This window comes from Manduca sexta, chromosome 12 (assembly GCF_014839805.1).
Source record: "Manduca sexta isolate Smith_Timp_Sample1 chromosome 12, JHU_Msex_v1.0, whole genome shotgun sequence".
Taxonomy (NCBI): domain Eukaryota; kingdom Metazoa; phylum Arthropoda; class Insecta; order Lepidoptera; family Sphingidae; genus Manduca; species Manduca sexta.
The window spans coordinates 5,461,596-5,486,577 of NC_051126.1; the positions used below are offsets into that span (position 1 = coordinate 5,461,596).

At 33.2% G+C, this 24,982-nt stretch overlaps 2 protein-coding genes across 2 annotated transcripts in view; one reads left to right on the top strand and one right to left on the bottom strand.

The window, feature by feature from the left end:
- The window catches only part of LOC115443577, a 42,864-nt gene extending 22,436 nt beyond the window's left edge, over window positions 1-20,428 (top strand). The window contains exons 2-5 of the mRNA XM_030169031.2: window positions 7,377-7,447; window positions 16,590-16,877; window positions 17,158-17,364; window positions 17,599-20,428. Of these exons, the coding sequence (XP_030024891.1) occupies window positions 16,599-16,877; window positions 17,158-17,364; window positions 17,599-18,705 (1,593 nt within the window). The 5' untranslated portion in view covers window positions 7,377-7,447; window positions 16,590-16,598 and the 3' untranslated portion in view covers window positions 18,706-20,428. The remainder of the gene's footprint in view (window positions 1-7,376; window positions 7,448-16,589; window positions 16,878-17,157; window positions 17,365-17,598) is intronic.
- Window positions 20,429-20,525: 97 nt separating this feature from the next.
- Window positions 20,526-24,278, bottom strand: LOC115443578 (glucose-induced degradation protein 4 homolog). Its single transcript, XM_037437913.1, has 4 exons — window positions 23,840-24,278; window positions 23,443-23,610; window positions 23,133-23,365; window positions 20,526-21,267 (listed from the first exon to the last, which is right to left on the bottom strand). Exons 1-4 carry the CDS (start codon window positions 23,984-23,986, stop codon window positions 21,204-21,206), a joined length of 612 nt encoding a protein of 203 aa, XP_037293810.1. The 5' UTR covers window positions 23,987-24,278; the 3' UTR covers window positions 20,526-21,203.
- Between the last annotated feature and the right edge of the window lie 704 nt (window positions 24,279-24,982).

The window sequence follows — 24,982 nt, forward strand, 5'->3', positions numbered from 1 at the left end:
CAAAGATTAGCCAGACGGATGACTCTTAGGCGTTCCAACCCTTGTGACAGTTGGCGATCGAAACTTTCTATAAAATATGCGCGGTGTTGCAAAAATTATAATGCCGCTATTTTTCAACGCTTTCTTAAGACTACAAAGTATAAAAGTCCTGTAGTCTTCTCTTTTTAATATAATATAGTGTTCCTTACGGTTTTCAACATGATTACGATATTCTTTAGTTGATAACTAATAAAAGACTCGCCAAATTTTCAACCCTTGAATCTAGAATCTAGCCGGCTTGTCACTGTGAATGCTGGGTTAGATGCTTAAGGAAAAATTGTAAAAAAATATGAAATATTACAAAATTAGATCAGAAACGCTTATGTTATCAAAATCATCTTAAATATGAATTAAACCCAAACCAAATAACTAATTTCTCGCATATAAGAACATCGACTTCTAATATTCCACTGGTATAAAGATATAAATTACGATAAACGTTACACGAAATCATTTTCACAGTCATAACAAACGCATTACAATCCATCCTTAGATTACAATATTATAATTGCACGTAGATTCGTATCGAAACAAAAATTACAGACAAATTCGATATATAAACAGTTGTTCTAACATTTTACCGGCTGCATAATATCATTCACAAGTGTAAGTATATGTTTTTTGTTTGATCTTTAGTTCTGTGAAACACTCCAGTTTATTGACATATATCTACGTTTGTTTGACTATCAATAGATTATCTTCTTACAAAACGTACATGATTATGTTATAGTAATACATCAAAGTCAATATTTATACCTTTAATTTTAATCAGATATTGTAAGCGGTAGCAAAATAATTAAGAGCCAGACACAGATTCCAGACATAATAAATAACAATCTTAGAAAATGTAAGGGGATAATTTTATTAATTAGGATACCTATATTTTAAGTTAAGAAAGTATTTTAATCTATGGGCGGTAATCGAGTAATACAACTAAAACTATCTAATAAATAAACATAAAAGTCATTTAGCATTCTTTAATCTCAATTATCTAAATTATTTTATGAACTTACCTACTCATATAATTTTGTTCAAACCAATTTATTATGCAATAACTATTTGTTTTATGCCTAAATGTGAAGCAAGAAAGAAAACGTGTCAAAAATAAAGGTTTAAGAGTTGAACGTGATAGGTGACATCTGCAGTAAATGAAACTTTATGGTTTTACTTACTCTTGTTCTTTTACGGTAATGGCGACAATTAACTTTGTAAAGTATTTCGTGTAAAGGAATAAATGTTTTATATCACACTTTACGCCCGTCATAATCGTAGGTAAGTACATGACAGTGTAGTTAATATCTATTCCTCTGCATATAGTGTGGAATTAATAAGTTGAAATTAAAGAATTTTACACGAAACCGACTCAATGTTTTTTCACGGCACGAGTGTTACACGTGTACGCAGTTACAAAATAAACAGTTAATAAGGGCACGTGAAAGCTTTAATTACAAATAGTTAAAACAAAATTAATTGCACGCATGCGGTGTCCGTTGCATTTCGAGTTTTCTTTATACCTTATTCTAAAAAGTAAACATTAGCGGTCTCGTACCTCGGTATACACCTACTTAGTGGCACCGAAGTGGCGCCAACTAGCATTCTTGTCTCAGCCGGGAGCAACTTTCATGAATAGTTAACTGACTAGTTTTAGCTCTAGTACTACACTTTGCAATGTAAACACAGGGCCCGATCGAATGCGATTCGAATACACAGCGGCATGCCTACTTATCTTTTTAGAATTATGTAGAAAAACAATGTTTAATTCATGACCAATACCTTTGTAGTAAAGTCAGGACAGTTTTAATATAAAAGAGACTCTATAAAATATTACAACACCTTCAAAACCTTTTTCGCTATCCGCCTTTTAACTAGTCACATTCACACGTTGGAAAAGTGTTTACTTTACTCTTGCTGTCTGAGATTTCCCACATAAATATCAGACTTGAAAGTAAATAAACACTGCATTTCTAACACTTGCGAATAAATTAACTTGGGTTTTTATTATAATAAATTGATTTAGTCGGTTTCATTAACTGTCAAATACCTCACTATGACTAATAAAAATTATCATTTTATAAATGGAATAACGACTAATATTAAAATTTTATTTTTTGTTGAAAAATAACGCATTAAAAAGCAAGGAAATTGGAAATAAAGATGCTCTCTGATTATTTTCTATTTAAAACCTATTATTATCTATATACTATATATACATGCCTATAAGGCAGTAAAAAGTAAATAAATTTCCTTCAGTCAACTTTTTATAGACAAAAAAAATATTTGTTTTGTATAATACCAAAATATATGCGATGTAACAATTGGTATCGGATAGTAATTGGTAATTATTATTATAAAAAAACTATTTTGCGCTTTACTTTTTATGTTAAAATAACACTATATGTATCGAAGAAACGTTAACTTAAAGTAAACAACAAAAAATCCTTTATGAGAATCAAGTGAACTAACGCATGTACGAGTATGTAATCACGAAAACCTACGCAATATGTTTTACAAACGATGCACAGTTGCAACTGCAATTAATGTCGCAGGGACGACAATAAATTGCATACTTCGCCTACCTGATTAAGTAGTTATACGTATATCGTCATGTCTCACCTTGATTAGAGAATGTTAGATTAAAGAGCGGCGTTATGTTAACCTTTTCGCAAAGTTCACAAACCTATAACGTGATGTTAAATACAAACATTGTTACAAGCTACAAATCATTGTTTACAGTTCCAAATCTAGTTTATAGTCAGTGTAATTATCAGCCTATGTGAGACTTAAGATCTTATACCTTCAGATGATGATCGGCATGCAGAGCCCCGCAATGCTTTATAGAAGTTTTTCATGGTTTTCCTATTGTTTATGGCGGTAGTAACCATGAAATATCGTGTCGTTTACAATCATGCGAGCGGCTCGAACCGCTCTGCAGTTGTCTTTTAATTAAAAAAAAATCTTTATAACAAACAGTTCGTAACTTCTGTATATATGAATGAGTTGCAGTCAAATTTACACGCATGTTTGCGTTTGTATCAATGACCCCGTTACAAAGATTTATACGAGTTTTGAAAGGAAATTAAAATGTTAAGGTCCTAAACCGTCGAATACACTAAAACGTATTTCCCAACAGAGATAATAAAATAAAGTAAACTTTGCAAAATATAACAGTACCATAACAATCAACCATGAATCTTTACGACACGATATTCCACCCAATAAAAAAATTAGCATCCTTCACGTCACTTAGATCGTAAACAAACTTTAAGCTCTAATCAAGCAATAATTATGTCTTAAAAAAAAATCTCTTACATGAATTTTTCACTGTAAATTAATTTTAATTCTACAATGAAATCTACAAACAGACTTGTTATCAAGTGGAAAAATATAGCTATAATTACAAACACAATGACCAAGGATGTACAAGTGATATCACAACAATAATACACGGGTCACATGGAATTCTCAGGGCACGCCGATTAGACTTCGTACCACTACATCTAGTTCATCTAATACGCCGAGCACGTTTCCTACCGATGAAGCTTTTATATCATAAACTACTCCGCTGTTATCATAAACGATTTAAATACGATATACACGTATATCTAGATTCTAGAACTCAATCTTATCTAAAACAATAATTACTCAGGTTAACGTTTCCCTGTCCGTATTAATCTATTGATTTCAATGACTAAGTTATTTCACATGGCACTAATATTTTTCTTGATTTATTTAATTTTATCAATTAACCTTTTGATCGCAAGTTATCATTCAATTAATTTACTGACATACAACAAATTTCGTATCTGCGCGCCACCCATACAGCTCCTCACGTCGACGTGGTTAATAATTATACAACGTTTCAATTAAAAATAATACGCTGCTCAACTTTTTAAGAAAAGTATTTTCACTATATTGTTACTACGGAGCTAAATTCAGGAGAATAGTGTCAAATTTATTTGATTTAGGATTATTCCTTCGCCATATAACACAGAATAAATTTTTCCCAAAATATATAGAAACAGACGTTTAAATAGGTTGAAAGGCACAGTCTTGAATTGAATCACTATAATCTTTTAAATGTTTCCTTGGGATAGCACGTGCCTTGATTACTTACAGCAGAACGTGATGCAAAATATTGCCATTCCGTAAACAAACGTGAGTTAGTTGGCAGATATTTCTCAGCATCATCTTACTTTATATGTGTCCCTTGCCATTCTCGGTGCCATATTAACAGTATTAGAATTCTCGCGCTGCAGGGGCGCTTCATTCGAGTTGCTCCAAGTTTCTTTGCTTATGGTTCTTGTGCGCTGTGTCGATATTTTCAATGCCAAGACCAGTGCGCGGCCGGCAATCGCCTTCATCCAGTCACGACGTCGGTCTGAGGTACTCAAGTGATGCGCACAACTTTATTACAACAAATGCATTGAATGCTGCAGGTGGGCGAGCAATAAATAATATCGCCACAAAACGCATAACAAAGCAAAATACAAATAGTGGTATTTGGTTTTATCGACAGAAATTTACACACAATGTTTAGAAACAAACTCCATCAATGTTTTGCTTTCACGCCTCACGGCTGTGAATGATGGTACTTTTATTGTACACACTTGAATTATTCTAAAGTTTTTTGTTTGATGTTACATTATGCATTAGGAAATCTTTTACAAACCATTAAGGTTAATAACTTCCAAGTGGATAAGCATAATCTAGGATAACGATCAATTTACTTTCGCAATGAGATAATATCCGCTTAAATACTTTTTGTTTTAAAATGTTACATGACAAAAACTATTGCGACACTGATTACCAAACAAACTAATAATTTCATAAATAAACAAGGCCGTGTTAAACTTCGGAGCTCTTTTAACTGACCTACATTACAAGCCGCGAGTACCAGACGAGATTTTTAATAAACCCAACTGATACAAGTATAGACGAGGACAGGTAACATATAAAACGAGTTCTATGAAAGCTTTAAGAAAAGCAGTCTTTGTTCCTGAAACAATCGGGGCGGTATAACAAACGGTAAAGAATGGCGCGCGGTCGGATTCTCGGGAGTCGATCGTTCGACTCGTCCAGTGTTTGCCACACAGACCAATATTGACATTCTCATTGTCTACTAACTGACGGCTAATCTCTTTGTACGGCGATATTCTTTTGTGTTTCGTAATATCGACGTGTGCTTGTGATCATCTTGATGATATTGCGGGATAACGTACTAAGCTCTCCGTGTCAAACACGCTATATCAACTTACATTCAAATAAACCACTAAAGCGCAAAATGATTACAAAAGAATAATCATGTTCAACCTTTCTGCAATATTACTTACAATTAATAAATGTTTTGCATAAACGGTTATAAATCTAACAACCTTCACTCTGTTGATCGTATATATTAAAACATGTAGAGTATGCAACAAACTTTTATTGCATACTCATAGCTGAACATAATCGTCAATTTCACACATAAACACATTAACTTCAATCAAAATATTATATTTACTTTATCTAAAATAATGTAAACCCTTTGAAATTTATTTAAGTGATAAAAACAATTACTTATAAGGATACAAAAGTTTAAAGGCGATTTGAAAATTTGAATCTGGTCAGCTAATTTTTATGTCCGATTGTACAACGCATATAACATTTTGATTTCTTTACATTGTGCTCAAATATTTTGTAACTGTATATTTTCTGAGAAATGTAAAACTGCCTTTAATTTCCTTTAAACTATAAAGATATCAAAACTTTAAAACTGTCTGATATGTTCGTTCGTAGAGCTACATTGATGTCAGTAAAAAAATCTGACAATAATAATTATAAATTTAATTCAAATATTCGGTGGATAATAAATCTATGTCATAAATTATGATTGAAATAATTATGGTAGAAAAATACAATTAGAAATCTACTTTAAAATTGAACTCGATTCAATACCCAGAAATGTTGATATATTTTTTCTTGGAATATAATTAATTTGATGTATGTTTATTTAGAAGTTATAAATATAAGTAATTATATGTTACGATTTATTTTCCATTTTGCCCATCATTATCACCTAATTTAAAGATTGGAACACCTTCACAAAGTATGCTAGCTCCATAAACGACTTATAAATTGCATCGTAATAGAATGCAATAAGTCAAAATTAAGAAGGGCCTGCTAGTTTCCTACACCTAGTTATAAATTGCGTGGGCCCGTCGGTCCACTTTCGTTCAGTTTGTGTGCCGGCGCCTGCGCTGCACACACGCAGCTCGCTCCCACCGATACATACATCACAAATATATTGATAGAAAGCGCGTCTCAGGCGAACCATGTCTCTGGGACGCGGAGACAGGAACTGGCTGATGTCTGCGGTCTCAGCAAATAATAAAGAAAGTAACAAATTGCAACATAGCAAAACCACTGCTTAACGAGTCTGTCTACTTAATGATTGAAATGTAGGGTTTTTCCTTTCAACATATAAAATATTATACACTATACTTTTCTAATTTGGAATATTATCAAATCATTATAGTGATATTGTCGTAATGGTATCGAATACAGATATACATTAAAGACCTACCTCCCAATATTGGCCAACAACGCGCTGAAAATTCGCTGCGTCGTCACAATTTTTAATTAAGAACGAATATACAAGTTTTGCTTAAACATAATGCATTGTTACACGTCGAAGCTTATTAAGTACCTTGGGTATTTAAACTGTATAAAAATTATAATTGAAATAAAATTTAAATAGTTAATAATATCAATAATTATTATACTAATGTAGATATTACTATTGTATACTACGTGTAGACTATAGAGTAACCCACTTTTTAGAGTTAATTTATTAAATATTATACATAAATTATATATTTAATAGCATCATTATTAATTAATTTGCCTGCACCCTCAACTAGAAACACGTGTCAGCAGCTGTCGACTTACAGATGTTCACTAACTTTTGATAATTAATAACATTTATGTAATTTCCTACAATAATTTTCGCGGTCGTAATTCATCATCATTTAATCATACTTGCTTAAGTGAGATTTTATTCAACTATCGATATTCATATATTGTTTTTGTATATTGAATTTATAGTGTAACATCTTCCGAGAAACCAAATTTAGTGTACACACGCCCTTCACACTTAGAAGAATGTATAATAAAAAAAAGTAAATTACAAATTTGAGATGATAGTACATCCGCTCGGAGCTCTACATTAAACATACTTTTGCCTCGCAAATCCTTTGTATCCCCTCTTCTTTTACTAATATTGTAGTTATAAGCAGATGTGAACGTAAGTTAGTGTGTTAAGATCGCTTCAATTAACAATGGTTTCCTGGTTACAGTGGTACGCCGGGCGAGAGCGGCCGCGCGTTATAATGTAAGCGACGCACGTCGACGCCCGCCTGCCTTCAAGGTGAGCATCCTCTCTCCATTCTACCAATACATTTCTTTAACGTGGATAAACGCTGCACTTATTGGCCTTAACCTATTTACCAAACCGTGTATTGCACTTTAAAGAATAGCTTCCTTTTTAAAGCAATTTCAGTATTTATTTTTGGCTGGTGGATGGCAAAGATAATTGTGAATGAAAAGGCCGCGTGACCAAGGCTGATATGATATAATGTGAAACATCTGTTATATAAAAATCATACTACAGTTATGGTGATGCAATTAAATGGTGCGTGGTGGCATTAATCCAGTCACGGACAAGGCGAACTTCGCCAGAATGCGAACGTAAACCTACTGAGTGTGCGTCGTTTACCTAAGCCACCCCATGCCAAATTCAAAAGAAATAAACAACATTATAGGCATACAAAAGCGCAACTCCTTAGGGGTTAAGTGACCAAGATCAAGTGTTATAATTGCGCTTTAGTCAGTTCGGTATACATTATATTATGTGGAAGGGCACGATCAGGATGTCTAAACATGATGTGATGTATCTTGCTGGCAGATGCCAGCTTGGTAGGATTTGTGGATATTGGTGGAGATTATTGAAAGGCCCAACCCCTAAATACTCATTTCTCAAAGTCATTCTTTCTTCAATTTCCTCATAATTTTTATTATGTTGCGATTTGCTAGTAGCAGAAATCTCATCAGATTAAATATCCAATTTATTATTAAAAATATTATAGTTTTAAAATTTTATAGCTAAATGGGTTTAGATAGTACTTATAATTATAGCAAAACAAAACTTAAGAACAGTTGTTATAAGTTAAGACAAACACATACTGTCTATAAATAAGTGAGCAGGCGCATAAAAGTACAAATGAGATAATAAGATAGATAATCTAATAATTGATTCCTTTAAAAACTGTTCTGTGCAGGACCTCTATAAAAATATAGTGAACTATTTTTATCTGTTCATTGAAGGAACAGAAAAGGTGCAATTAAAATAATTATACGCCACTGACCATAAGTCAACAACATTGTGGTTGTTTCCTAAAAAAGATGTAACCATATATGGAAGAATAAAGCAGTTTAACACCCGCGGCCACCGAGATAAGATTATTATATGTCGTTCGAGTTTGCAACGTCCATTCACGTCAACAATCCTTGTGTCTATAAATCGTAGATATACGCAAGCTCTACGCGTAATCTTCAGCAGTGACACAGGCGTTTGTGGCCTTGGTAAAATGAACAATGTAAATTTGAAAATTATTATACATCTTCATTTTATTTTTCTGTTGTCTTATTGATGCTACCAACAGTATGACAAATGAATATAAACAAAGATATAACATAATTAGCTCAGTTATGAAATATATTCACAAATATAATATTTAACAACCCAACTAGCAAGATAAAACCCGCTGCTAATTATAGTAACATGACTCATATACCTATATTAAAATACAACATGCTGAACTAATTAAGTAAAAGTCGAAAAAAGTGCGCCGGCGCAGCTTTGGGCGCTGGGCGCAGGGCGCGGGGACGAAGTCGCCGACGCGCCGCGGCCGTGAATCTGCGCGTAATATATTGTTATTCACGAGCGAGATGTCGCCGGCTTCCGTCAAAGCGGTCTGTTTCCCTTCCAAAAATACACGGATTATATTCCAAACGCATCAGTGTCGGTACGCTGAATACATTTTGCACGTTCCGTACAAACATTCATCGGTTTTAGAATATTTATCTAATTAGAGCGATAAACGGGCCCTTAGAAATTCGATACCAGTTTCCTGTTTAACTTGTCTGTTGACAAGATAAATCACCTTTTTTCTGAAACCTGTTATTTAAAATTTACTGTTGTGATGTTGACATATGGTGGATGAGATCCTAACTGTATTTGAATTATCCCATAAAATAGTTTTAAAAATGATATCGATACAATTATTTTATTAATAATATTGTATCCGCTTTACGCATAAACAGGAAAATTACCGACTTTTTTATATTCTAAAGCTGCTAAAGTAGCAAGTAAGACGACTGACGGAATCACTGCCCATAAACTATCGCAACATCAGAGGTATCGTTGGAATGGGTGCGTCATAATTTCTTAAAAAAACTTATGAAGATTTTGGCGAATTTTTGGCTTCCCACAATCTACTAGTGTACTTACATTAGATTACATTTCAATAGGGCTTATATATAAACTTTTGTTACCAAAATAAGTTACAGTATGGCTCTATCTGGTAAAATAGATAAGGTAAAATGCTCCATTTCCTTTTCATATCTATATTTTCTTTTATAGTCTATAAATATGTGTAAAGTTCCATTCAAAATTAAATAAAAATATTAAAACAAAATTTTCCGGATGTACAAACCACATGCGTGTCAGTTCTTGGTGAGTTAACGAATTCCGTTTAAGTCCAAATATAGAGTATTAATGTAACATTAAAGATACCACGTCAAGTAGAGTTCGCGTAATGATCAATAACTAATTACTACAATAAAAGCAATTGTTCAATTTTACCTCCATTGTTTGGTAATTATACATCATAAAATTCATTAAAGAGCGTACCATCCATACTTAATAATTATAAGACGGCATATTAGTCCTAAAGTAATTCTGACACGTCATTAAACCTTTGATGAATGAGTACTCAGTAGACGTAAATACCTTACTTAGAATAGCACTATACGGTTAGTGCTTCTAATAAACATTTAATAACACCATACTGTATCACTAAAATGGGACAATTTAGGGGATTCACAAAAACACTTAATGTAGTTAAGTACATAGTGTACCATAAAGCAGTGTATACGTTTACATTAATAATGATATATCTTATACGTAGATACTTCAATGTCGTATTGAATTTATGCTTACCTACAAATTTAAAATATTTTTTGATTAATTAGTGTAATGTTTTATAGGATGTACTTATTTTAAAATCTGGTATTTATGGTGATCTACACATGATAAAATAACACTTATGATTATACGTATATTATTAGAAGAAATGTACCTGTATTTTCTTATTCCCCAGATCACGTCCACACCCTACAAAACCAATTTTGCAGTCTCACATTTTTCTTATGGATCAATTAAGTAGAAAACTGGGGTAACGCAACATATCGTACGCACTTTACCCATGTATGTAATTAGAACTGAGAAATTAGGATAGGCAAGATAATTACAAGTTGCAACTATCTCTAGAGAGCATTAAGTACGTTGAGATAGTTAAGATCGCATAGATATACTAGCTGACCTTGTGGCTCTCGAAAACCATTCGAGATATAGGAATGATAGTGAAATGTTGCGCGACATGTTAATCACTGAAGTCAGTAGGTCAGCCACTGCTCTCAGCGACACACTTGCCCACTACTTGACAGAAATGCTTGTAAACCGAATCGCAATTAGTTACATGTGTGGAAATTCAATAAACACTTTTACAAGTTCACGGTTCATGATCCGCTGTCAGAGACAAATGCTAACTTTTTAATGTTCAGATTAGTGTAGGTATTGAAGATGCAATGTATAAAGAGATCAATTCATTAAGTACATTGTAAAGTTCATTTCACGTCAGAATATTTTGTTTTAATTATAGAATAATTATATGACGAAAAAAATTGAAATTATTGTACATTATTAAACATGTAAAGAAGGTGTAAAATTATTGAGAAAAAAACAACAATCAAAAATATAGAAAGTTTACATACTAAGTCACATTTCTATGTTATTATTAAATAGAACACTGTAACAGAATTTGTTGTGTCGACGCAATCTTTACGATTTACTATTATAAGGTTCTTGCTTGTTACTCGAACATTAAATCCTATGATTTAATGTTCGAGCCCTATTGTTATAAGACTGTCGTTCCATATGGTGACGAGGATTCTAGATGAAGTTAACACGACAATTATAACGGTTATGTTTTACTGACAATTGTATCAGTTCCTTTAATGGTAGACTATAAAAATAAACATCAATAAATCGGGCTAAGAAGTGAACAAAATAATTTAGGTCGAATTCCAAGGAGTTCAGTGTTGTCAGACTAATCATAATGTTCTTTAAACTTTCTTTTACTAATGTCTACCGTAAATTCTTTACGTACAATTACAATGGGAAATGTTTACCAAACAAATAAACCAACAGTACTGATAGGGCACCCATTTATGATAAACTGGCTTTTGCTCACGGTTTTGTCCGCGTGAAAATCTCCATAGAACATAGAAATACTCAAACTAAAGATTAATATAGCTAAGTTAGTTAGGATTAAAGGCTAGGTTCTTTAGACTTCGTATTAGTGAAGGATATTTAAAATCGGATCAGTATTTTCTGAAATTATATGTACCCAACAACAAAATCACAAACATTACACAAGCCGACAAAAAATTTTTTTTTTTTTATGTTTCTGTTCTAATGCTTGAATTCTGATTCCAAACATCGAAAAACACTCGGATATCCATTTTTAACCCTTAAAGTTTGCTTTTGTCTGATTTATGTTGATAAGTACGTTTTGAAGATTTTAAATGATTCTTATGAGGAATAGGCGGTAGCATTTTGATCATTTTAATTGCAAATTGCGAATTATGTCTGAACGGCAGTAGTGAGTGTTTACTAGTCTATTACTATTTAAAAAAGTATATTTGAATTGTAACAACCGACTTTTATGTGGTACTTGGTTAGAAAATGGCACCAAGAAAGTGTAAACAGAATGTTGATTAATTCTGTTTTATTGGCGGTGAATTTATTAAAGTAAGAAGTAAGAAATTTGCTTCGGGAACGATTTTGAAGCATTGCGAAGCCTATGACGCTTATTATAACCTTAAAATACGGAATCAAGATAAGAAATGGGTGCCTCACGGTGCTTGTGTTAATTTCAAATTGGAAAATATAATGTGAAAGTGAAACCAATAGTAGAGCCTAAATAAATATTGATGCTACCGTTACATATCAAGTTAGGGCTAATGAAGCAATTTCTGTAAGCTCTAGATCATAATTCTGAAGCTATTGAATATTTAAAGGGATTTTTCCCAAATTATCTGAAGCTAAAGTTAAAACTGGTATTTTCGTTGGACCACAAATAAAATAAATAATGAGCAGCGATGATTTCACAAAATTCCTTATTGCTCACGAAAACTAATCCTGGAAGCGTCTGAAAGCAGTAGTCAATTGTTTTTTGGAAATCACAGAGTCGACAATTATGAAAAGTTCATTGAAACTATGCTTGAAAGTTTTAAATTGATGGGATGCAGAATGTCCCATAAACTCCATATGCTACATGCTCACCTGGACAAACTTAAAGATAATATGGGTGCCTATTCAGAGGAGCAGGGAGAACGTTTTTACCAAGATGTAATGGACTTTGAACGATATTACCAAGAGCAGTACAACGATAGTATGATGGGAGATTACATTTGGGGATTAATACGCACACGAACATAAAAGATCCATTAAAAAAAAAACATTTTTGAACAAGATTTTTTGTTATTTTCTATTTGTTTGCTATTAGTAATTATTAGTCGTAATTCTCGTATAAAAAAGACTTTGATGTTCAATAAAAACTTTTTTTATCGTAATTTTAAATAAAATTAGAGGAAGTATAAAAATTTGTATGTATTTTTTGAAACTTAGTAAAATTGCTCTAGTTTCTACAAAAGCAAACTTTGATCGGAACAGTTATTTTTTTATTTATTTGTAACATAGGAGAAACCAAAATTTCACATTCAGGAGCCAGACTCAAAAATCGTGTTGACCGGTGTTATCTTTATTATAATATGTAGCACCTGACTGTTAACTAAGACATATCCAACCAACTGATTAAAAACAACATTCTAGAATTTGCCAAGACGGATATTCCATAAATAAATATTAGTGAAGTGGTGTGTCCACAACGTTGCGTTAAGTCTTTCTCTCGAACTAGAGTTGGAATCCTGCTCAGGCGTGGATCAGCAGTTACCTAATATGCAAATATGGCCAGCATCGTGCCCAAGTATTTAGCGACACTTTCTCGACGAACCCGATTACCATTATCACACAATAGAGTGTAATGGTCATCACACCATCCACTACACGTGGCTCCAAATACAATAGTCGATAAGTCACGCATTTCCACAAAATGTTCCAATAGAATCACTGTCGGTGTATAAAGCTAACGGTGAACTATTATTTCAATGATAAAGGTGTAAAACATTTGAGATATTTGTTGCTTTATCATTTTATATAACCAAATTAATTTCGAAGTAATTATGCTCTGTTTGTGCTCATAAGTTACAGGTAAAATCTATTTAAAATTATATATTCAAGAAATTCTATAAATAAAATTGTTCCTTTATTCTTGAGTGCATTTTGTTTAAGTAAATTCAAATTAAAAATAATAGTATGTCTAAGCGAGATCAATTTACTTGTTCCTTAAATAACACCCGTCAGTCTTTAGAGGGGTGAGGCGTCAAGCGTAACCGTAGAAAGACAAGAAAGAGCTTTCCTTTATTTAATGTTGTTAATTCAAATGAATCAACCAACAGAACTGTACATTATAAAAAAAATAGTTTTTCAAAGTTTAGATTTGTTCTTATTTCTTCTTGGCTCACGATATTTCTTTTTCATGCTGACGAGACGGACCCTGGCGATAACTTTCCCAGCATGACGTGATAGATAGGTAACTGGAATAGGTACGACCCGCATCGGGTAGATATTTTTGTTGCTAGTATTTCCTCATGGAAGTTGAAAAATATATCAGTTGTGAGCACAGTATTTTATGTGTTTGATGTCACAGTAAATAAACTATAATATGTACATGATGAAATGTATGATTAAAATATAATTGGTCATTCAACATTTTGTATCTATTTCAATCGACATGGTACGGCAAGAATTGCGTGGTAGGGGCTGAAGGTAATTAAAGATGCATTTACAAGTTTTGAATCGTGTCGGTACTCGCATCGGCCGCATCAGACGCAATACGCATCGAATATTCTCAGAAGCACTCGAGTCGAGTTGACTGGAAAGCTATTTGTGTGCAACCCTGCGCCGGCACACCTCTGTTCCGCGACACTCTCGTCTCGTTCTCGCATACATGTCAAGGTAGGGTTCAACATTCGAGGATTTGGTACGCGAAGATAATAATACATCGGAACGGAATACCCGACGTGTCTGTTTTATGTAAACAGAATGATTTCATTAGGTCAGACGCGGTCTCGAGAATATTAAAGCTTCATAAGCCCATGAGAACGGCGCGCGTTCTTTCTTCACACCGCTGGGCTCGGAGGGTGAAAATCCCGATCGGACAACATTCACCGGCCTGACGACACTTTCTAATCCTTTTCACGCAAGCGAGTATGGTAGAATAAGCTTCAATCAAGCACCCATTGAAACACGGTCAATTCCCGCGAGGCGCTTCCGCGTGCGCGTGTGGACTGCGGCGCCTGAAGCGAGATCATTGCCAGATGCTGCCGCCTGCCGACTGACGAGTGCCGATAGATTGCGACGGGGTCAACAGCCATTGCCCTTGTTTTGCGCACTAAATTATTCACTTGAGTGTACACAGATCCACCATAGGTATGTTTCGATTGTAACTAGGGTTAAGAAAATCCACAATAGTTCCTGACAACGTATCTATCGATATCGAGAATGTGACTATATCAATTTAACTAGCAAGCACTTATGCAGACTGTTAAATATGGTTTGCATGACATCTTAGTACCCAATGTTTTATAATTCTGGGTAAGGTGTTTATTTACATACACCAAGATAAAGTTGTCTAGGTTGTGAATCTCTCGTATTCTAGAGTCCTTTGAGTAGAGATCACAGATGCTAACTATTTCTGCAGCCAAGCAACAGTATAGCAGCACTGTTATCTTCTGGTGTAAAGGACATTATAACCACTAACCAGTGTCATTACTGGAAATGTCCAATTGATGATTGATATGAGAGTTAACATCTGTGTTAGGATTATGAGCGCAGTGCAATGCTCGCAGTAATTTGTAATTTTAATTTGTATTGATACTACCTGTTGCTACTAATTGGGACAATGGACTCGTTTCCAATTAGGCCAGTGGCTTGCTCGTGTCGGGTTTCTACTGTAACTTAAAGTGTAGGTAATTTTTATTACATTAATACCTAAATTTATAATTTATAGCCACAGGTAATAATTAAATTTACGTATCGTTTGATGTAGTAATCAATGTAAGAATACAGTTAGGTATTACTTATTACGAACAAGTGTAGAAGAACTCCTGTAATGTGAAGAATTCCTTTAGAACATAGAATAAGTTTTATCATCATAAATTGCTCTATCGCGCACGCTCATCATGCAACTGTTTGTTTAGAAATTCAAAAAGCATTTTATTGCTATAGAAACATAATAATATGTGCCATTTTGTATGATGATTTGCGAAATGTACCAAGTCATTTTGTTTTCTCATTATTAGTTACTTCCAAAACAAAACAAGTAAATATTTTTCCCATGAAATTTTTTGCTAGCTAGCCAATACATGGCTCTTCCTAGACCTTTGATTAAAACCTTTATTACCCTTCCTTGCTGCGCCGTAGTCGGGTGAAAAGTTTTACTTACTTAACTGTGATTCCGTCATATTAAAAATATAATATTGCGGTGATAGTCAATACCTAAGATTATCTTTTTATTAACTTATAATCTGATATAGGTTTGTCTTAAAAATATAATTTGGGGTCACAGTTTATTTCCAAGTTATCTCAAGTTTGTAAAATATCAATCAATATTAATTCGAATTTTTAATGTAGGTGCTTCATAATATTGACCGTTATAGATAGGTAACGTAAAGGCTACGACCGATTTGAATGGATCTAGTTTTCCGATGAATAAACGGTTGATGTACGCTCAAGCTATTGAACTAATGGATGAGGCTAAACCTTGATCCACTTGACATCACTGCTTCTGGATTGTACGTAATCTACCCATCCTTGAGAAGTTGAATACCGAATTCGATAGCTACGGACTATCGTATCTATTCATGTTTGATAGCATTTTGTTACAATGAAATAATATTAGGATAAGTTATTTTCACATAAAAAAAATACTCATAGTTACATTCTTTATGAATTTACTGTACCTAATCGATAAAATTTTCGATAAAAAGAGTTTTTGTACGATATTCAAATAAAAGTAATTATTGATCTGATACATTGTCGGCAGGTGTTTGCGATGTGGTGCACGTGGACGGTATTACTGGTGTCGTGCACACTAGTGAAGGCGGCAGAGGTCGAGGTGACGACGGAGACGGCGGTACCGGTGGCGACCACTCGCGCGCCGCCCCGCACCCTCGACCGGCAAGCCGGCGAGCTCGCCTGGAAATCCTGGCTGCAAAGCGCCGAGAGCGGCAACCAAAATGCTCCACCAAGAAGAATTACCACTAAGTCTTTGTTCATAACGCCCTTCGTGTGCCCGAAAGGGCAGCGCCTCGACAGGAATGGTTGCGTTCAGGTAATTTATGGTTTACTCTATCATAATTATAATTGACTTTTTGTTGCTCGCAGCTTCGCCCGATTGATACATAGGTACACTTTTTCCTATGTATAACCCACTAAGTTCAATCAGGACATGATCTAGCTGTATCAAATTTCAACCAGTTTCATTCTGAGCGTTTACTTTTAACAGGCAAATATATTAACGAAGTTACGCATTTATGTCAGCAAGATTAATTCCATTATTAGATTACAGTTCGTAATGAGCATATTCAAATAGATCTTTTACTTATTTCTAGGTGGTGACAGTAAATAAAGATGAACACGAACGCATTCTGCTGGAGCAATTGAATGCACTGTTCACCTCGGCTCCTAGCGGCGACAACGTGTTGTACGACTACGGCGACGGCGACGACCAACCCGGCGACGGCCCCCTACAGCTTAACATACCTATCGGCTTAGATCCTCAAGCGGCGCCGTTCCAGGGCCAGGAGCCATCTGGACAGGTGAGAACGGACAACGATCATTGTAATTTTATAAGCCTCTAAGAAATTCCTAACATTCCATAATGAATAATTTATGATACAAACTTTCCTGTAATAAGGCAATAAATAACAATACTTATCATATAATATACTTAGTAAAAATAAAGCAAATAATACAATTTACTGTTGCATATAATCAACATAGGCAATAAATTGTGTTGACTATATTATAAGGAAACCTGTTTTAAATTTCAGGCTCAAGATCTACAAGGAAATTATGCTAATATTGACAAGAAAGATATAAATAAACAAAATGGTGACGCCAGCGTAGAAGCTGAATTAGAAATCTTAAAACTTCAAAACTCTCGTAACAACACGGGTTTGCCCGATGGAGTAGGTGTGTTGAATCATAACGTACTGACTAATTTACATTACCCAGAGAAACCAAAACGTGACAGCCCTCTCAACATTACTGATATTGAAGCTCTAAATGTAACCACCGACGAAGGGCAAAAAGAATTTGTGTATGGACATGTTAATGTCGACCCTGTTATTTACAATGCTGAAAATCAAAATAAGAAGTCTGAAGAACTCGTTAAAGATCAACCCACCGATTTGTTACAAATAGTAAGCAATAGCACATCTACAAATGGTTCTTTAAAGCAAAATTCTACCGAGGAAAAAATCAACCCTCCATCCCACGTACTAAAAAAAGATGGAGATCACTCTAAACTTAGCCCTGAAAACGATTATTCAGACATTGGTGAGGCTATAAAATTGATAAGCCGATATGCTGAAGTGACAACGGATGACAACTTTGCCAAAGATATAAAGAAAGCTGCAATAAAGGAAGACAGCGTATTGGGAACTCGCACTAAACTTCAGCATCGTCGCAATAAACCAAGACCTACAGAGACGAAGGAATCAGAGGCAGTTATAATGCAACAGGATTCCAGCAACAAAAACAAATTACACACTTATGGCGATCTAATCAATAACGGAGTTATTTACCGGTACCCTTGGCCAAGTCAGCACGCTCAGTCACCACCACCCGGGTACCCGTTCCGGCATTTACAAGACTATTGGCCTGGACAAAACAAAATCGGAGGAGTTTATAATACTCATGAGAATCCTCGGCGTCACCATCATTCTTATCCTCATAATTTCCGACCTCACAGTTACCCTTATTACGGCGTTTACCCCGGAGCACAAGACACGTATCCTGAGCAACTCAAGCGGTTCATTCACAGAGTAGCTCAACACCATGCAAGTCCCCAGCGATCTCACACAAACAACCAGGACCTCTACAGCCTTCTCGGTTTGAGGCACTGGTTCAGTAGTGAAGGCACGGCCAAGAGATAGCTTGTTTCTGATGTATTAGACAAATCGATGTTACCCGACGACGTATACTGAAAGCTATGGAGAAAATGAGAAATATTTATACAAATCAATGGTGTAGGTGTTAGCATAATATTATCTCAATGTCAAACATATTTTAAACAATCATAGTTATATAGGAACAAAGTAATACTTATTTGTTTTCTCTACAGTCTAAAACTCGCAATTCACTAAAGGGATCCGGATCAAAAAAATCTATCCATAGCTTTCAACATACTAGGTTATTTATTTCAAAGCCAAATAATACAGTCATAGTTAATTTTTTGCTAGATGTTTTAAGTTTTGTAAATATCTGTTAATTTAAGTGTTTTAGTTTTGCAGCTAAAATTGTTCACATAGTATTATCGTTGTTTTATATTATTTTAATGTAAAATTGTTTTAAATCACTGATTTATAATATTTATTCGATGTATATTTGTATAAGTATAAAATTTTCGTTGTCAATGTAGTTAAAATCAATGTTAGATCTTCAATATAATAATTTGTTTGATACCTATGAAATTGGCACTGGCTTGCCGCAGACTTTTCTAAGGAGCGTATCCAACACCTACTATGATTTTCGAATACTCTGTGAATCCACTTATTTGTTTATGATGTGTGTAGATATAGTTAGTAGGAATATGTATTACTAGTTGAAGACAATAACCAAATGCAACATCGGACACTCAAAACCCACCTTAAAACTTGAGCGCATTGTAATCTTGATCAAGCTCATATTATATTTCGTAATTGGCTTTAAATAGAGCCTGTTTAAACTTGCCTTGTTATTAACTTTAGAGGAAAGAAGTAATGTCTACTAAAACACAAGCTGCAAGAGGATTGAGCTGTCGAGTAGCATAAAGACTTGGTGAATGCATTGTTATGCTTTTGTAAGGGCTGGATACCTGCATTACCCAACTATTACACATTAACGATCCCACCAAAGCTTAGTATAAGATTTTAGTTTTATTCATAATAAACTTTCGAAACTCTCTAGGCGGTAGACGAGTTAAATATATTTTTCTAATCAATAAATAAGTTACTAGTATACTCAATTGATTAATTTAAAAGATAAAAGTTTGAATCAAACGTTTATCATAATATATTCGAAAGTACTTATTTTGCCACATTGGATATACTTAGGTCGTAAACAAAAACATAATTTACTATCTTTACTAGAAACTTTAGAAAACGTAAGAAATTGTGTAATATCTACTATATTGTTATATTTAGGAGAATCAAAGATTTTGCCAATTTCAACGGTGATAAGCGACGTTTTCTAATTAGTTTAACATGAATATTTTAAAACCAGTGTATTTTAAACAAGAAATGGTTAGTATAATTTACTTATGTTAAAAAGGAATTTAAAATTTATCCACTAACCATGTGTTGTTATTCTAGTAACTACTAAAAGTACAAAACGGCGCGATTAATTCGGACAAATCTTATTACCTGTCATCAAACATCACACTTAAATATGTAATGCCGCTTTTGTACTATTAATATGCTTTTTATAAACGTCTATATATAAGTAAAACTCCTATATGGTAAAGAAATATCGAGAAAACTATTGTACAAATATTTTAAGAATTTAGTCAAGTAGAATAACGCGTCATGAGACATCTTAATATTTCAACTACCTGGGAAGTATTGCTAAAACTTCGCTTATACTGAAAACTCAGCAAATACAAAATTATTAAATTATCAATGCCAGTATTTTATTGTAAATAAATGAATGTGTTACATTAAAAATGAAATGTATACAGATCTAGTTTTATTTCTCCCAGAAAGCAATAAAACTCAAGTTGTCGATGCAAGATATTTTATTTAAAAAAAAATCTTTGTTTTTTAAATTATCAATAACATTTGAATCAATAACTCCTACAGGTGATATGGTATGGAAACAAAATTATCTAGTCAAAAAGTCGTTATCCCTGCGCTTGCACATACTTCAGTTTAATTTATACATAAATAATAAAGAATTTATCGTAATGTCCGCGATTATAATTTACATTCTTAAGAAAAATAGTATAACGTAGCGTCAGCAACAAACAATACTTCACGCAATTTTACAAACGATCACATTATAACAAAACATTTTCAGGAAACTTTATACATAACTTCACACTCCAACTTGTTCAGTCTGAGAGGCATTACCAAATTAGGTACATTAACAAAAATAAATATTGTAACAATCTTTATTGATTTTTAATGATCGAACATCACTACTGACTAAAGTATATGCAGGGACAGACCATTACAATATTGTTCATTAACAGCAAGTTAAATCATATCTCTGGTTTTTTATTTTTCAATCATGATTAATCACTAATTTCGACCCTGACATCTTTGTCTTAAATTACTGAAGAAACTTAACATTGGCAATATTTTTACATCAACTGAAGATACGACGACGTTTCAATCAAGTAAGTACTAGCGGACACAATTATCAATCCATATTTAAAAGTTTCCATTCAGTTATTTCATCTGAACTCATAAATTTGAATGCTGTGTTCGGGAACATGGCTTAAAGTCAGAGATTGATACCTGAAAATCAATATGATTCAAATTTACTAAACAATGTTCTGTATAACAGTACCACAGCGTATGAGGACTCAGTACAGTAACATTGGAAAAAGTAAAGCTTTTATAAAACAGTAATGCCTATCACATTTACACACACCATTATGGGAAATGTGTTAAAAGCCCCTGGCAAACTTCAGTAATGTATTACAAAGTTGTTCTACTTGTGTTACCTACACTGTATAAGTACAAATTACCCACTACAACAACATGGACTAAGTATATTTTGTTTTTAAATTAGATCTCATTATTTCAGCCAGAAATACAAAAAAACATGTTGAGTACATTTCCACAACCACATTAATTTGTTCTGCCTTAAACAAACACTCCACACGTGTAATAAACATTTTTTCATGTATACTTCTTACATTAGACTGTTTGAAACCAATATTTTATTTCCACTGTTGACTCAAAATGAAAAAAAAGCAATCTACAGATACTTAATATTGTTGCATTAAAGAATAATAGTGTAATCTCACTTATTTTGATCAAAAAAATGTATTGTGAAACAAAAACAATGAATTTATGCAGCATATTATACGACAAAGCGAGTAAGTTCTACAGGCAAGATAAACCTCATTTATTTGTTATAATGTAGATAGAATAAATATTGAAAATAGATTACAACATATCTATAATATTTATAAACTTGATGAAGTAATGTTCATTACAGATATTTAATATTCAATAACCATATTTTAAAACTTTGTATAGCAAGTGAGCTATCCCGTCACATAAACTTATGGCATTTTTAAAAATTATCAGTCTCATTATGTTGTAGTAAAGGATTGTCCATAAACTATGCAACATGTTGTCTTAACCCCCTTTACAAATCTCACATTTACAACTTTTTTTACATAGATAATATATTATAATGTTTAAATTTAAATAAATTGATATACATACATAGCACAGCATACTGTAACTACTCAGGCCATGCCCTTCCTGCCAACCCAGTGCAATTTATGAACAACCCTCAAAACTAGCTAATTTTATAGGTGAAAATGAATTCTTCAAATTTTTTAGTATTGTATTTTATATAAATGTAAATGAACAACATATATGAGGTAAATATGGGCAATCTGAAGCAGTAATAAACACTCACTTAACCCCACTTCTATTGCCAAGCAAAACAAATCAAAGATACTTATGACTAATCAGAAGAGATTAATTTAGTCATTATTTGTCTCTAATTAATAAAAAGGAAAGAAACATCAAATATTAATAAAATTCTTTTGTTTCATACAACTATAGTTCCACCCAATTGACTTAGTGCCTCGGCAACTTCTGATGACCTATATCCTTATATTAAGAAATACTATTTAATATTTAGAAGCCGGATAGCAAATAAGTAATTATGTACAAATAAATATAATAGAAAGTAACATGTAAATAAAATTAACAAAGGGACCATTTTTTGGTATATCATAAACACAGAATTGCCAAGGCACTAACATACCTGTGGCAGACTATTATGTATATTATTGCTGTTCCCCACAAATAACACACAAAACAAAAAGTATAGTAAATATATCTAAAGCATGGTAAGTCTGGTACTATAAAACTCCTTAGGTTATATCCAATGTTCACAGAAAACCACATCAAATTTTCCAAACACATTATTCAAGACGGCATCAATCTAATTCTTGTATCATGAAGTACTTATAATCAATGTCTTTACTCATATGCTTTATTTCAAATTGCATAGTACTATTGTCACTGGCAACTCTTTCATTACTTGTAATAAATACACTACTTTTGAATTTGTGACATTATTTTTGAGGGACCATGATATTTATATATTTACAAATAAGGTTAATCAAACTTACCATTCAGAGCTCCGATGATAATAGTAACCTTCTATTGTGGCTGCAGACTTGTGAAAGCATATATAATAAAAACCAGCAAATGAAGCACCATTAATGTCCTTTATTGTATGGTCTGGCACTAAAAAGTGTTCTTTCCACCTCATAAATACATAGTCAGCCTTTGCAAGAGACTCATAATCAAATGAATCTGAATTGAAAGTCTTTAAATATGGTACAAATAAGTCGAACTTGCTCTAAAAATAAACATCATTTTAACCACAGACTTCATATTTTTGTCAAATGCAAACAGTATCAATATGTATGTACATACCCAATGTTTCCTATCAACATCTTCATCAGCATCCCATTTTCTTGTAAGGAAAGGATATTTTGCTGATATAATTTCACCATCAAAAAATGTAGTCAGTGTTGGAAATTCCTCAGTTAACCCTTTAATCTTTAAATAACCACAAAGATATGAATTTTCCTCGTCTACATGCTGTAAAAAAAAAAAAATTGTTTTACTATACTAGAAAACATAGTCATATATGATAAAACACAAAATTAATGGTAATGAGTGATTTAGACCACTCGCCATCACAAATTTTATCTTTGATCCCTCTCGATAAAACGGTAACAATTTTAATAAGTTTTTAAGTAATTGCGGTACTTAAACCCTGCAATAATTAGAAATTTGTCATATTGCGTATTTTGTTTTTGTTACTAACCTGTAAAACCACTTCGACCTCATATGAATTTCCTTTGCTTTTTTGGTGTCCTTGAAATTTCGACCCGTTGTAAAGAAGAGATTTTGTAACGCCAGGTTGTTTTGAATTTGCAGGTGGAGGCGGCGTAATATCGACTTTAACTGGCATTATTGTTCCATTTAAAACAATGTACCAGAACTTACGAATATGACAGGTGGATGATAAGTATTTCTTTGGCGACAAGCGCCTTTTGACAGGTCGTCTTCTTTCCAGTAAATTCTATCAATGAAAATCTTGGTTACTAGCTAATTGGTAAATTGCAATAGGACGAAATAACAGCATAAAATATTATAGTTCTGTTCTACCGCTAATTTTCTTTTACAAAAGAAGTGAAAGTTCCAAACTCCAACATATTTATGAGTGTGTGTGTGTGTGGAGTGCCTAATTTGTATATAGTAGCAGAGTATAGTAGTATTGTGTATGTATGTACAAGCAACCAAAGTGCAGATTTAAATATTTCTGATATTGTGTTTATATTCTCTTTGGTAATTCGGGCCTAGCACAGATTAACAAAATCTATATTTTTTACAGCTTTAGGCCGGGCTTATACACCCGGAGTGAATCTTAATTCAGAAACGGAATTGAGAAATTAGTTTAGTTATTTAGTTTCGATAAAGAAAACAACAACATGGATTTCCATATTTTATATTACTATTTAGTAATAAGGGTCCTGCAGACATAAAACAAATTCTAGAGTTTCAAGGATTTTTTTAAAAGTCACATGCCAACGAGACTACTAAATTCTAGTCTTCTGCAGAGTTTAACTTACGGATGCCAGATGTGGACAGCCAAAGCGAAATATAAAATTAATATCTGCTAGAGAGAATAAGGGATATGCGGAGGTGAATTCAGATAATTAATTTCGTGTCTGAATTCAAAATGCCATTCCAGATATATAAGCCCGGTTAGGACTTGCTTATTTCTATGGCAACTACGGGAACCTCATAAAAATCGGTAACTGACTAGTGATTCTAGTGGTTTTAAAGTTTCTATAAGTAATTATATCAAAAGTATAGAAGTATTACAATATAGGTAACTTTAAAAATTTCTATGTATTAAAAAAAAATATGAACGTGTAGGTGCTTATCTGCTTGTTATTGTTCT

Coding starts and splice junctions, on each gene's coding strand:
- LOC115443578 (XM_037437913.1), bottom strand. CDS start 23,986: ATGCCAGTTAAAGTCGATATTACGCCGCCTCCACCTGCAAATTCAAAA. Junction 23,611..23,839: donor AGGTCGAAGTGGTTTTACAG/GTTAGTAACAAA, acceptor TTTTTTTTACAG/CATGTAGACGAGGAAAATTC. Junction 21,268..23,132: donor TATCATCGGAGCTCTGAATG/GTAAGTTTGATT, acceptor ATTGATTTTCAG/GTATCAATCTCTGACTTTAA.